At 33.6% G+C, this 13,435-nt stretch overlaps 1 protein-coding gene and 1 long non-coding RNA gene across 2 annotated transcripts; both read right to left on the bottom strand.

The window, feature by feature from the left end:
* Window positions 1-3,312: 3,312 nt before the first annotated feature.
* Window positions 3,313-7,822, bottom strand: LOC134689697 (collagen alpha-1(I) chain-like). Its single transcript, XM_063549663.1, has 5 exons — window positions 7,768-7,822; window positions 7,498-7,518; window positions 6,452-6,493; window positions 5,546-6,058; window positions 3,313-3,380 (listed from the first exon to the last, which is right to left on the bottom strand). The coding sequence occupies exons 1-5, from the start codon at window positions 7,820-7,822 to the stop codon at window positions 3,313-3,315; spliced, it is 699 nt and encodes a 232-aa protein (XP_063405733.1).
* Window positions 7,823-8,975: 1,153 nt separating this feature from the next.
* LOC134691407 (uncharacterized) lies at window positions 8,976-11,546 on the bottom strand. The gene is made up of 3 exons (XR_010102122.1): window positions 11,457-11,546; window positions 9,552-9,583; window positions 8,976-9,045 (listed from the first exon to the last, which is right to left on the bottom strand). It is a non-coding gene; the product is annotated as an uncharacterized LOC134691407 (long non-coding RNA).
* Between the last annotated feature and the right edge of the window lie 1,889 nt (window positions 11,547-13,435).

Genomic DNA, 13,435 nt, shown 5'->3' on the forward strand with positions numbered 1-13,435 from the left:
TTGGCAAAACCAAACACAAACGTATCATAGCAGATGGTTTCAAACACTATGAAAAAGGTTGTGACAACTAGAAATATGACATCAGAAATCAATTGCATATTAACATTACTTAAAAAAATATGAACATATCCATTAAAAACTGACCAATCAACAATGTAAACTAAATTGCATTGTGGGAAACGTCTGGTTTACTATTACTGTACAAACGTGGAACAGAGTTGAAAGGCATATTTTCATAATGAATATCAGATTGTCATATGTATTTATTTTTTTTATTTTAGTTGAATGTCATAAATGTTATAAAAAAGAACATGAAGAAGCGATACAGATATATATTCCACATGAATCATAATCTAGAATACGCATGCACATACTTTTAATGCTATATTCAATGCATGTAGTAAGACTAGAATGTTTCATATTCGATGCATGTGGTAAAACTAGAATATGCTATGTTAAATGCATGAAGACACGCTAGAATGTGCTGTGTTAAATGCATGAAGACACGCTAGAATGTGCTGTATTAAATGCAAGTAGACACGCTAGAATGTGATGTATTAAATGCAAGTAGACACGCTAGAATGTGCTGTGTTCAATGCATGAAGACACGCTAGAATATGCTGTGTTCAATGCATGAAGACACGCTAGAATGTGCTGTATATTTTATGCAGATGGAAACACAAGAATGTGATATGTTCCATGTACCTAGTTTACTTGAATGTTCTATGTTCAATGCATGTGGTAGCACTAGTATGTGCTATGTTTTATGCAGGTGGTAACAATTGAATGTGCTTTGTTCAATACAAGTGGTAACGCCAGAATATGATTATGTTCATTTGATGTGGTAACAATTGAACGTGCTATTTCTATGCATGGTACCACTACAACAGCTATGTTCTATGGACGAGGTTACACTAGAAAACATTTTTTTTATCACAGGTCGTTATTTCCCGTTACCGTATCTCGAATGATGCAGTCTTCTCAGTACTAGCATTAATAACAAATGAGACGATTTTAATTTTGAAATTATCAATATCCATAACCTTAGTAGCAATGTACCAACTAAACCTGCATATGAGAGAAACAATTCCCATCTTATTCGGTATTCGAGAGCATGCAGCAACTAATCAGAGTTCGTAAAATGTCATCAGTGTCTGGGCAGAAAGTGGACGATCAATGGGTATGTCTAAGAATGTCTCGTCCCTTCTCTTAAAAAGTTCATGGGGTGGAAGCAATATCTTGTTGATATATTTCTAGGTACCGGCATTGTTTACCATCTTAATATCATGTAATAGTACAGTGCAACCTGTTTAAACTGAACTTCCTCGGGACTTAGGATTTTATTCGGTTAAGGCCGATGTTTGGTTTAATCATATTAATCAGTTAATTAATCACAACGCATACAATTTGATATTACGTTGCTTAAAAACATGTTGGGTGTATACAGGTTTTCGGTTGATGCAGGATTCGGTTTAGCCAGATTTTTGAATGTCTTTTTTTAATTTTTAATGATTATGTCTGTTTGATTTGTTCACACATCGCTGTCAGTATAAGGCAATTGTATGCAACTGTCATACAAGTAAGAAGTTTAGCTAGTTTTAAAACAATGTTTAATCAACCAATGTCTAATGAAATCCGGAAGACGATAGTTGTTGTCCATCCGTTTGATGTGTTTGGATTTTTGATTTTGCCATTTAATAATGGACTTTTCGTTTTTGTAATTTTACTTTCTACCGTAGTAGACCATTTACCGGTTTTTTTATAATGTTGAATCACGACGGTTGGCACATGTGTAGCAGGATCTGCTTACCCTTCCGGAGAACCTTAAATTCCCTCTGTTTTGGTTGAGTTCGTGTTGCTTAGTCTTTAGTAGTGTGTCTTATGTACTTTTATTTGTCTGTTTGTCTTTTCATAGTTTAGAAATTTCGTTTTCAGTTTATTTTAGATCTATGGGTTTGCATGACCCTCTGGTATCTTTGGCTCTTCCTTTGTCTGCAGCATCTGTCTTTAGTTTTTATGACAATGACCCATCTATTGACATTTGTGATGACTGAAGTAGGTCAGAAAACAGCTAAATATCCTCTGTGTCTTACGAATGAGTTGTGAGGTGATTCACATTTTACAGATATTTGACAACCGCTTTCCTCATTATGTAATTAACGAGTTAAATTACAAGTTCAAGATCTTTACCTTTGAAAATCAGAATGCAAGTGCAATACTAATCGTTTTGGTCGCGGTCCGCTGTTTCGCAAGCGAATAACAAAACTATGTTGGTAATTTATGGATGGTCAAGATTAGATTAATCCAAACACGTTTTTGTTTACAATAGCAACAATTATTCGCTTATCTGAGCATCTAACTGATACTTTGTATCTGTAACCATCTTAAATAATTATAATCACATCAAACGTAAAGGTAAGGTGGAATCGATTTTCTGTAATTTGTGATAAATTATGTAGTATTTTACTGAACAAAACGCCTGTGTTTGGCAATTCTTAAACAAACAGCAGCAATCAAGCATCGTAACTTCTTCAATGGATTTCAACCGGTTACAAAAGAACTACCGGGGCAACAGTTTATCTAAATAACCATTAAATTTAGGTGTACTCGACCATTGTATGGAAATATTTAGCTAAATTCGCTAGGAATATAAACTGTATGTGTCCTACGCGTTTTCCTAGATTAAATTTCATCAGGAATATCAACACCAGATATTTGAAGGGTTTTTAAAAACTGCAAAGTAAGACCAGACAATATCATAGACAATATACATTGAAAGACGATAAATCATTAAGATGACATGTTTGTATAAAGGCAACAGTAGTATAACGCATATAACGTATAGAGAATTTCAATGAGACAACTATCAACCAATTTCAAATGAAGTGCAATTATAGGCAATCACGGCCGCCGACAATGGGAAAAACAGGTACTGTATAGTCGGCATTGAAAGGCTCTACATAGAAAATATTAATTGCATAATCTTATGCCTTATTTATAAGAAAACAATTTACGAAAAACTAATACGACTGACATAAACCAACGGAAATCACTCAACTATAGGTTTTTGATTTGGTACAAGCACATATACAATGTGGCGTAGTTAGACCAGTGGCATACATCGTTACAAGCCTGTGCAGGTATTCTTTTACTATATTAGTAACGGACTTGACACTGATACAATTGGTATCAGTATAAATGGGAAACAGAAAATAAATAGATAATAAAAAGTTAACTATTTTATTTCAGGCTACAGCAATTGATACTGTCAGCAAACTTTGTTTTAAAGGCTGAAGAAACTCGGAACTACTTTCAATGTCCATCTTTAGGTTTATCTGGGTCCACACCATCCTTTACGTCATCTCCATTCGGATCCTTATCTGTTTAAAACAAAAACAAAATTATTTGATTATCGTAATTTTCAGCTACCGGATAGTTTCGTAAGACAGAATACCAAATTATAATAACAGGCATAACAAATACATTCCACAACATGTTCAAATACTTGAATAAAAAAAACCATCGCAAATAAATGTTTAAGTGTATAAGTGTATCATTTCTTTATTATTGTATTATTTGATATTCTCATATCATCTTAATGATTATTGTAAGTTACACAAATACTATTTCGAATACTCAATTCGTTTGATGTTCATCTGAAAAGAAGGAAGTACATCCGTAATGAAACACAATCACTTAATTAGTGATACAATGTTTCTACCTTTTTGTGATAAATCTGTCTCAACAATTTTTAGAATCAAGCGTCATTGATGGTTCCTCTGTAGACCGTATGCGCATGTGGCGTACACAATTTTTATCCTGGTATCTCTGGTGGATTTATGTACATAGTTTAACAGTACCTGCAGAATTCTTATTGAGACGGGATATCGTTCTTATTTTTTACTGTTATGTTGGTTATAGAGCCCGAAAATTTAAATACGATTAATGTAACTCATCGATCCCTTGAATGATAATTTGTTTTGTGTTTCTCATTAATTCAATCATAAAACAATGTTTTGTTCGGTACCCACATTAATTTTGACGTATTAATCAACATCGACAGGATATAGAATAAATAGTTCCCTTTAACTATAAATCAATATTTTCATAAATTTATGTATATATATTTATGATAGCTCATGATCCTGTATCCTGTCAATACTGTAAACTTATATTTGCATCGCACAATGGCATATGAAAATAAGTAGATGTGGTATGATTACTAAAATGACAGCTCTCCACATAATACCGAATGACACAGAAATTTGTAATTTTATTCATTTATCTTACCGATTAAGATTTATTGACATAATCCGTTTGATTGATACTCTGGGAGAATACAAATTATACAAAGGTTGCAATTGCCTTCAAACAAGCTTCCATTTACTGCACACGCTCTGATATCCTGGTAATGTATCTATTATTTACAGCTAGTTTGTTTTGTTTTTGTTTTAGTAAGGTCAATTGCAACTAAGTAATTTTTCCATGCTATTTTTACATGGAATGTTCAGCTGTTACATCACTGTCCAAGATAAATATATTACGATTTGAAAAAAAAATATGTTTTATTTCGAATAGTTCTTTGTGGGTCATTCTCAATTCGTATACCTGTGGTTAAATTGTTGGATTGTTTCACCTTGTTTGATGTCGCGGACTTTATTGACTTTTGGACACCGGTAAACAACTGTTGCCTTTATTTGCTATTTATACAGTATAGGTTTACTGAATGCGTAAATGTGCATGACGTTAGAGAGGTTGACAATGAACTACTAGCATTGGTTAACAAACCATTCCCCAGAAAATAGTGACAGAGGGTTAATAGTAAACAAACTTTAGTGATAAATACTACACTTATGAAAAACAACCGCATTTGTAGAAAAAATAGAAGTATGGTATATCTATCCTTTTCTTAAAATGAGACCATGACCCACCGAAATAGAGTTATTTGCGTGATTGTAATAACATAATAAACACGACGGAAGCAACATGTGAATCAGGACCTCCTAACCCTCTGGAGAACTTTATATCAACTTCCGTTTATTCGTGTGGTTCCTGTTGCTCAGTATTTTGTCTTTTATGATGTGTTTTGTGAACTGTTGTTTGTATATTGCAGTGTTGGTTATTTTTTTTTTCAACCGCGGTGATGTCAGTTTATTTTCGACTTATGAGTTTGAATGTTCCTTTGAATTTGTTTGCATTTCGTTCATAATTTGTTGGCGGAGAACACTAAAATAACGATACAGATACATCAGAAGGATGGAATAAGAAGTAAAACTACGACATGACACACAAGAAGGTATGTTGATAAAAAAATTAGTACAATATCCTTCTCTTTTAACAAATGTGACCTATTAACCGAGTTTGTAAATATATGAGCAACACGACGGGTGAGGTGCAGAGCAAATAAGAGCACCCCCAGCTTTTGGTGGTGTCCGTGTTGCTAAGTTTCCAGTTTTTATTATAATATCTGTATCAAAGGTTTTATATAATCACTTTTTTAAAAGCATGTGCCTACAGCACAACAAATGTTTTAAATTTTATATACCTCCATTTCCTGACGAACCAGTTTCTCCTTTTGGACCAGTGGGTCCAGATGGCCCTGTTTGTCCAGATTCACCACGACGTCCAGTGTTTCCTTTATCTCCTGTGCGACCAGCATCTCCTTGTGTTCCTTGTTCTCCTATCATTCCCCTTTCTCCATTTGGTCCAGCAGGTCCAGTCGGACCAGATGGTCCTTCTGGCCCCATGTCTCCAGTGCTCCCAGCTTCTCCAGCAGGTCCTGTATCTCCTTGTTCACCCTGGATACCATCATTACCTGGTGATCCCTTTGCTCCATCCATTCCATTGAAGCCAGGGGCTCCATCCATTCCCTTTTCTCCAGTTGATCCAGCAGCCCCTTGTTCACCAGTTTTACCATTTTTCCCAGGATTTCCCATTTCACCTTTTGATCCCGGAGTCCCATTGGACCCTTGAGGTCCCACACGTCCGGTTTTTCCAGGGTCTCCTCTACCTCCTTTTGATCCAGGAGATCCAGCTCGACCAGGAGATCCTCTCATTCCTACAAAATGTCAAACATAAATTAAATGAAAACAGAAGCCATGATTTAATAAATACCGGCTACTTGGATTACTTATTTTCTTTTATCTTTATTGTAAAATATTTGAATACTTTTATTTAGCATTTAGAATTTTGAAGATACCAAATGTTTTTAATACACCAATGAATGAACTTGTTCAAAATTATACGTTATTTTATCTCATGTAACTTTACATTTTAAAATCATTAAAACTAGCAATCGTCTTTGATTATTAAAAATATCGGATAGGGGATATTCAAAAAAATATATAAATTTTAACTTTCGTAATATAGATAACAATCGAAACACATGTTAACACAAAACATATTTCCAGTATTACATATTCATTTTTAATAAATCTACAGTACGCCTTACCTTTATCACCCTGTTTCCCAGGAGGACCAGGAACTCCGATTTCTATAAATAGACAATTGAAATTGTTTTTGGATTCTTATATTCTTTATCAACATTTTTATTTTTAATACATTGAAATTTGTACCTTGCTTGACGTTTTATCCATGGCATTTAATATTATAAGTCTTTATATAGAATTCAGTTATTATTTAAAACTATGCTTTATAAAAAAGAAGATGTGGTATGATTGCCAATGAGACAACTATCCACAAAAGATCAAAATGATACAAACATTAACAATTATAGGTCACTGTATGTCGACTTGAAACTGACAACAACTCTTTTTTGGATAATAGTTGCTCTCTTTTCTCCCTTCTGTGTCCATTATACATCGGTCTTTCTTTTCAATGATTATTTAGACATGTTAGACCACACAAAGCAAATAAATTTATCTTTTATTATAATGACATGGGTCTATAACAAAGTACAAATAAATAACGCATCCTTGTAAATATAACGGAATTTGATGAGACTGTCATCAAAGTAAGAGGGTTAGCGCTATAGAACCAGGTGTAATCCACCATTTTCTTCATTTGAAATTGCCGGTACCAAGTCAGGAATATGACAATTCTTGTCCATTCGTTTTTGATGTGTTTTGTATTTTAATGTTGCCATGTCATTATGGACTTTTCGAATTGATTTTCCTCTAAGTTCAGTATTTTTGTGATTTTACTTTTTACATTAACAATGACATACAACCAACCTATTGGGTCTATAAGTCACTTTCAAAATCATTAACATATTTCTATATCACGGATTTCAAACAAAATAATGAAAAAAAGATTAAGTTGAATTCGAAATAATTAATTCTTAATAAGTTAACCAATAACAACGTTCTGTTGGACGCTTTTGAAAGAAGTACCAGTAAATAAAGGCAACAGTAGTATACCGCTGTTCAAAACTCATAAATCCATGGACAAAAAACAGTAATTCATTTAGATTTTTAACCGACGAAGTTATTGCTATGTTTGTACTGTGTGTATGTAAATGGTGTTATAATAACTTACCAACAACTTCATATGGTTCATCTGTAAAATTAAACTTTAATTGAATATGTGAATTGCGAACGTGTCAAAGAGCATACAACTGCCGAAGTCCACTAATGATCTTCATTGCCGAGAAACTCCCGCATTCGGCTTAAAGGTCACATTCGTATCAATAGAATCTGCAACGGGTTTTAATGTGCAAGAAGCATGGCGCCCTATGCACACAATTTGACTCTCCTATAATGACCTGACGCGGCTACGCATTTTAACATACTGCACTAACAAACGAACACCCAGCTTTTACAAATGTGTTATTGCCGTCTAGACGATGACCAGACGTTGCCATTTTTCTATTCCTTATTTGATCCTTGGACTGAATTACATGAATGATACTGTATTGACCAGTTGTTGTTTATATGATACCTGATCTATGCTAAACGTTCCTTATAATAGTTTTTTTTAATAACATGAACAATAATAAAATGCAAAATACGCATTCTGTATAGAAGCAATGAACGCGTATGAAGTAATTTACAAATAAAAAGTAACAGAAGTACTATGATATAAATGTAAACAAAATCGTTTTCATAAATAATAAAATGATTTCTTTCGTCTGCCATTTCAGACTCGTGATATAGTTGGTATATTAATATAATATAAAGCAAGAAAAAAACTATAGGTATCGAATTAACTGTCTATAAAACGACATAATGCAAAACAAAACAGATTGATAAAAGTAAAATATCTTTATAATAGCTATTAAATTTCTAATTAGTCTTTTACTGGAAATAACTCGTTTTACCAGATTAAATGTAAAGTGCCCTTAGTGGTCACGATAAGGGAAGTAACTCGTTTAACTGAATCAAACGTAAAAAGGTCACGATAAGGGAAGTAACTCGTTTAACTGAATCAAACGTAAAAAGGTCACGATAAGGGAAGAAACTAGTTAAACTGGATCAAACATTAAAGGGTCACGATAAGGGAAGTAACTCGTTATACTGGATCAAACGTAAAAGGGTCTTTATAAGGGAAGTAACTAGTTAAACTTGATCTACTGCTAAAGGGTCACGATAAGGGAAGTAAATCGTTACACTGGATCTACTGTTGAAGGGTTTCGATAAGGGAAGTAACTCGTTACACTGGATCAAACTACAAAGGGTAACAATAAGGGAAGTAGCTCGTTTCACTGTATCAAATTTTAAGCCGTCACAATAAGAACTGGCAAATAGGAATTTTACTCTATTAAGTCTTGGTTTTTTCCACAAATGCTTGTCAAAATAATAGAATGTAATGCGACCGTTAAATATACAAGTGAAAGGATAAGCTAACTACAGAACCAGCTTTAGTCCAACATTTTCTACATAAGAAAATGTTTGTACCAAGTCAGGAATATGAAATTTGCTATCCATTTGTTTGATGTGTTTGAGCTTTTGGTTTTACCAGTTCAGTATTTTTGTGATTTAACTTTTTTGTATAAGAAAGAAAATATTTACCTTGGTTATGCCCCTGTCCATGATCGACATATACGTAGTCTGCGTCGTTAGTATATCTTTTCACACGATCTACAACCTGTTTTGTTTAATGTAATATTTTACTTGTAGAGATAATTTATAAGTATAAATCATATTTGTACATATCATTATAAGTAAACCTCATAGTTGTAAAGATCATTCTAAATATAAATCAGATATGACAATGACATTATAAATATTATGTAAATACATCAAACTTGTAGATATCATTATAAGTATAAATCAATATTTAAAAAAAAAACTATCATAATTCACCGCTCCAGAATCTAACGGATGTTGAATCATTTACTCATTTGTACCCAAAAATTAAAAAAAAAATACCACTTCACTTGTTCAGTTGAAAACATGTGTGTAATCCTGCTTAATTTGATTCCGTCTTTATGTCAAATTAAACAAATAACAACAAAATGGTATTGCTTTCATTACATATTAGAGTTTATCCCGAGTAAAATTGTTGTTAAAGGTTAAATTGAATTGCTTGACCCGCAGACACTATAAATCTATTTGTTAGAAATTAAATGATTAGATAAGAAAAAATCAAACCTCATCATTATCTTGTGGTTCTGTTAGTTTGCCTGCAAATAAATCAAAACTCTGAACTTCAATATTTGTCTAAGTTGCTATTTGACAATCTTTCATCATTAGTAGCGAGTTTTAGTTCTAGATCCTCAATATTGTTATTATTTGTAAGCACTTGATCCACAGTATCGTAGGTTTCACCTTAACAATTGTTGTACCTTTAAAACTCAATACTAGTATTTTACCGCTTCCAAGTTGTTGTTTTTTTTTGTTTTTTTTTGCCTATTTTAAAATCAGAAATCAAAATATCAGTTCCGACATTTTACTAACTTGTCAGTTGTAGGATCTTGTAAGTTCTTGTCTTTTCCTGTTAAATCAATTTATCACAAATTTTAACTTGTTCCCAATTGATTTTAACAATATTTAAAACTCTTTCAACTCGGGCTCCGTTTGTTGGAAATTTTGTTAAATGCAATTGCGTTACATTTGCAAGTCCAATTATCAATTGCAAATATAAAATACTTTGTATTTTTAAAACAGGAAAAGAGTAGAAAAAAAACAAATGAAATGAAAAAAAACAGCATTTTTCTTTGTTTTATATGGTGAAGTCATTTTAAGAAGTAGACCTTGGTTCAGGAAAACTATTTAAATCAGTACAGCGTTTGTTAAAGACATGTTTTCCAATGTATTTTAAGTCCTTACATAAAAAAGATTGAACATAATTAGTTATTAAAGGTACCAGGATTATAATTTAGTACGCCAGACGCGCGTTTCGTCTACATAAGACTCATCAGTGACGCTCATATCAAAATATTTATTAGCCAAACAATTACAAAGTTGAAGAGCATTGAGGATCCAAAATTCCAAAACATTGTGCCAAATACGGCTAAAGTAATCTATGCCTGGGATAAGAAAATCCTTAGTTTTTATATATGTAACTATGTAACCAAGCAGTTAAGAGTATATTTATGATAATGGTTGACACAAACGTACTGAAGACTTTAAGATTTACTTCCCTTATCTCAGATCTACCTGCTTTATTCTCGTCAATAATTTGTCAACTTGAGGCATTTTATAACAAATTAAACATTATTGACTTTGGTCATTGTTAAAGACCTGCGTTGATATAAAGTTTGTTTTCCGACAATGTGCCTTTTGGACTTGATTGGTGTCTCATTGTCAACCATAACTTATCTCTTTATCTTAAATTGAAAATAATTCTCTTCAACTAATTTTCAAATAGAGATTAAGTTAGTGTGTTGAACGTTCGTTACTAAATCAAGTTGTTATTGAAACTCTTAAATAGTAAAATTGATCAATGTCTTATTAACTTTTGATATGACATGGTTGAGTATTAAAACACCATAAAAAGAACAATGCTCATTTCTTTGAAACAGATAGTTATCAAAATTGTAAAATTTTGTAGCTGATCTTTATGATACATACAAAAGATATCAAAAAGATGTGGTTTGATAGCAAATAAGACAACTCTCCACAATAGACCAAATGATCCAAAAATTGACAGATATATGTCACCGTACTGTCTTCAACAATAATAACAGCAAACACCGCATAGTTAGCTATAAAAGGCCACGAAATCACAAATGTAAAACAATTCAAAAGGGCAAACTTACAGTATAATTAATGAAAATAGAAATATAGACAGGCACATAAATACAGAATATGGCGGGCTTAAGCATGCAAGCAGTATCTTAAACCCGTCAAAGATAGAAATTATATGGGAGAATATAATTCCATAATTCAAAGACAGAACAGCAACATCAAGATGAAACATTAAAAAACGACCAAAGAGACACCAGTCTACAAAATACAAAAACAAATCACAAATACTGAGCAGCACAAATTCAAAGATGACATAGAATAAAAGCATATGAAAGTAAAAACTCGTTTCCAAAAGTAAGAACTTACCGAGTATCTTTTGTGTAGATTTAGCATCAGTTTGAAAAGCAACAAGCGCTGCTAGGCAATAACAAAGACACATATACATTGACATCTTTGTGTGTGCTTGAAGTCTATGCAGAATACTTCAAAAGTGATCCGTTTAAATACTTTTTCTAAGCAATATAATTCTTTTGTTGAAACATTTATCCTTTTGAAAAATAATTATTTTAAGTTTTAAGCAACATGCCCCTCTTTGTTTTTTCATTATGATCACATTTTCAACTTAATTTTCATTTTAAAATATTCAATGAATTAAAAAGAGAATTTAAACATATAATGTTATAGCCTTTAAAAATTAAAAATCTAATTAACAATATAATTCAAAGGTACCACGTTGACAAATCAAAGGCATCAAGGAACAAAGTATACATTCTCTTTTGTCTAATGTGGTTGTGTTGCTAAATGGGTTTTTATGTGTTTAGTGCAGAAAGAATTTATGAGGGCCATTGTTTATAGACAAAATGCAGTTTGATCTTGAATGTAATGCGGGTCCAACATTTTACATTATTTTTTTGTCGTGTATTATCAATAAGGACTTGGATTAATAATCGAAATTTATCAAGACTACATTGTCCAATATTATGATCACCCACGGGTTTGATATGCTAACCCTTCCAGAGCACTTCAGATCATCCTTGCGTTTGATTGTGTGACACGTGGAGTAGGATATGATAACCCTGATGGAGCACTTCAGAACATCCTTGGGTTTGATTGTGTGACACGTGGAGTAGGATATGATAACCCTTCCAGAGCACTTCAGATCATCCTTGGGTTTGATGGTGTGACACGTGGAGTAAGGTATGATAACCCTTCCGGAGCACTTTAGATCATCATTGAGTTTGATTTTGGGACACGTGGAGAGGAATAGTATAACCCTTCCGGCGCACTTCAGATCATCCTTGAGTTTGATTGTGTGACACGTGGAGTAGGATATGATAACCCTTTCGGAGCACTTCAGATCATCCTTGGGTTGGATTGTGGGACACGTGGAGTAGTATATGATTAACCCTTCCGGAGCACTTCAGATCATCCTTGGGTTGGATTGTGGGACACGTGGAGTAGGATATGATAACCCTTCCGGAGCACTTCAGACAATCATTGGGTTTGATTGTGTGACACGGAGAGAAGGAAATGATAACCCTTCCGGAACATTTAATTCCTTGGGTGTGATGGTGTGACACGTGAAGTAGGATACCGTATGGCGGGTTATATTCGCGGGGTGTCAATTTTCGCTTATATTTGCGGATAGAACAAAATCGCTAAAATAAATTTCGCCAATTTCAAACGGCACATTCAAAGGCATTCATAAGGGTTTGAATCCGCCAAAATAAAAACTGGCAAAATATTTCGTATACCTTGTTCAATGAAAATCGCGAAATTTTACACCCGTGAAAATAACCCACTATACGGTATTATAACCCTTTCAGAGCACTTAAGATCATCCTTGGGTTGTATTGTATGACACGGGTAGAAGGATATGAATACCCTTCCGGAGCACTTCAGATCATCCTTGGGTGTGATGGTGTGACACGTGAATAGGATATGATAACCCTTCCGGAGCATTTTAAATCATCTTTGGGTTTGATGGTGTGACACTTGGAGTAGGATATGCTTATCCTTCCGGAGCACTGCAGATCATCCTGTGGTTTGATGGTGTGACACGTGAAGTAGGATATGGTAACCCGTCCGAAGCACTTCAGATCATCCTTGGGTTTGGTTGTGGAACACGTGGAGTAGGATATGATACCCTTCAGGAGCACTTCAGACAATCATTGGGTTTGATGGTGTGACACGTTGAGAAGGATATGATAATCCTTCCGGAGCACTGCAGATCATCCTTGTGTGTGATTGTGTGACACGTGGAGTAGGATATGATAACCCTTCCCGAACACTTCAGATCATCCTTGGGTTTGATGGTGTGACACGGGGAAAGGATATGATAACTC

The sequence above is a fragment of the Mytilus trossulus genome, chromosome 11, assembly GCF_036588685.1.
Source record: "Mytilus trossulus isolate FHL-02 chromosome 11, PNRI_Mtr1.1.1.hap1, whole genome shotgun sequence".
In the NCBI taxonomy this organism is placed as follows: Eukaryota; Metazoa; Mollusca; class Bivalvia; order Mytilida; family Mytilidae; genus Mytilus; species Mytilus trossulus.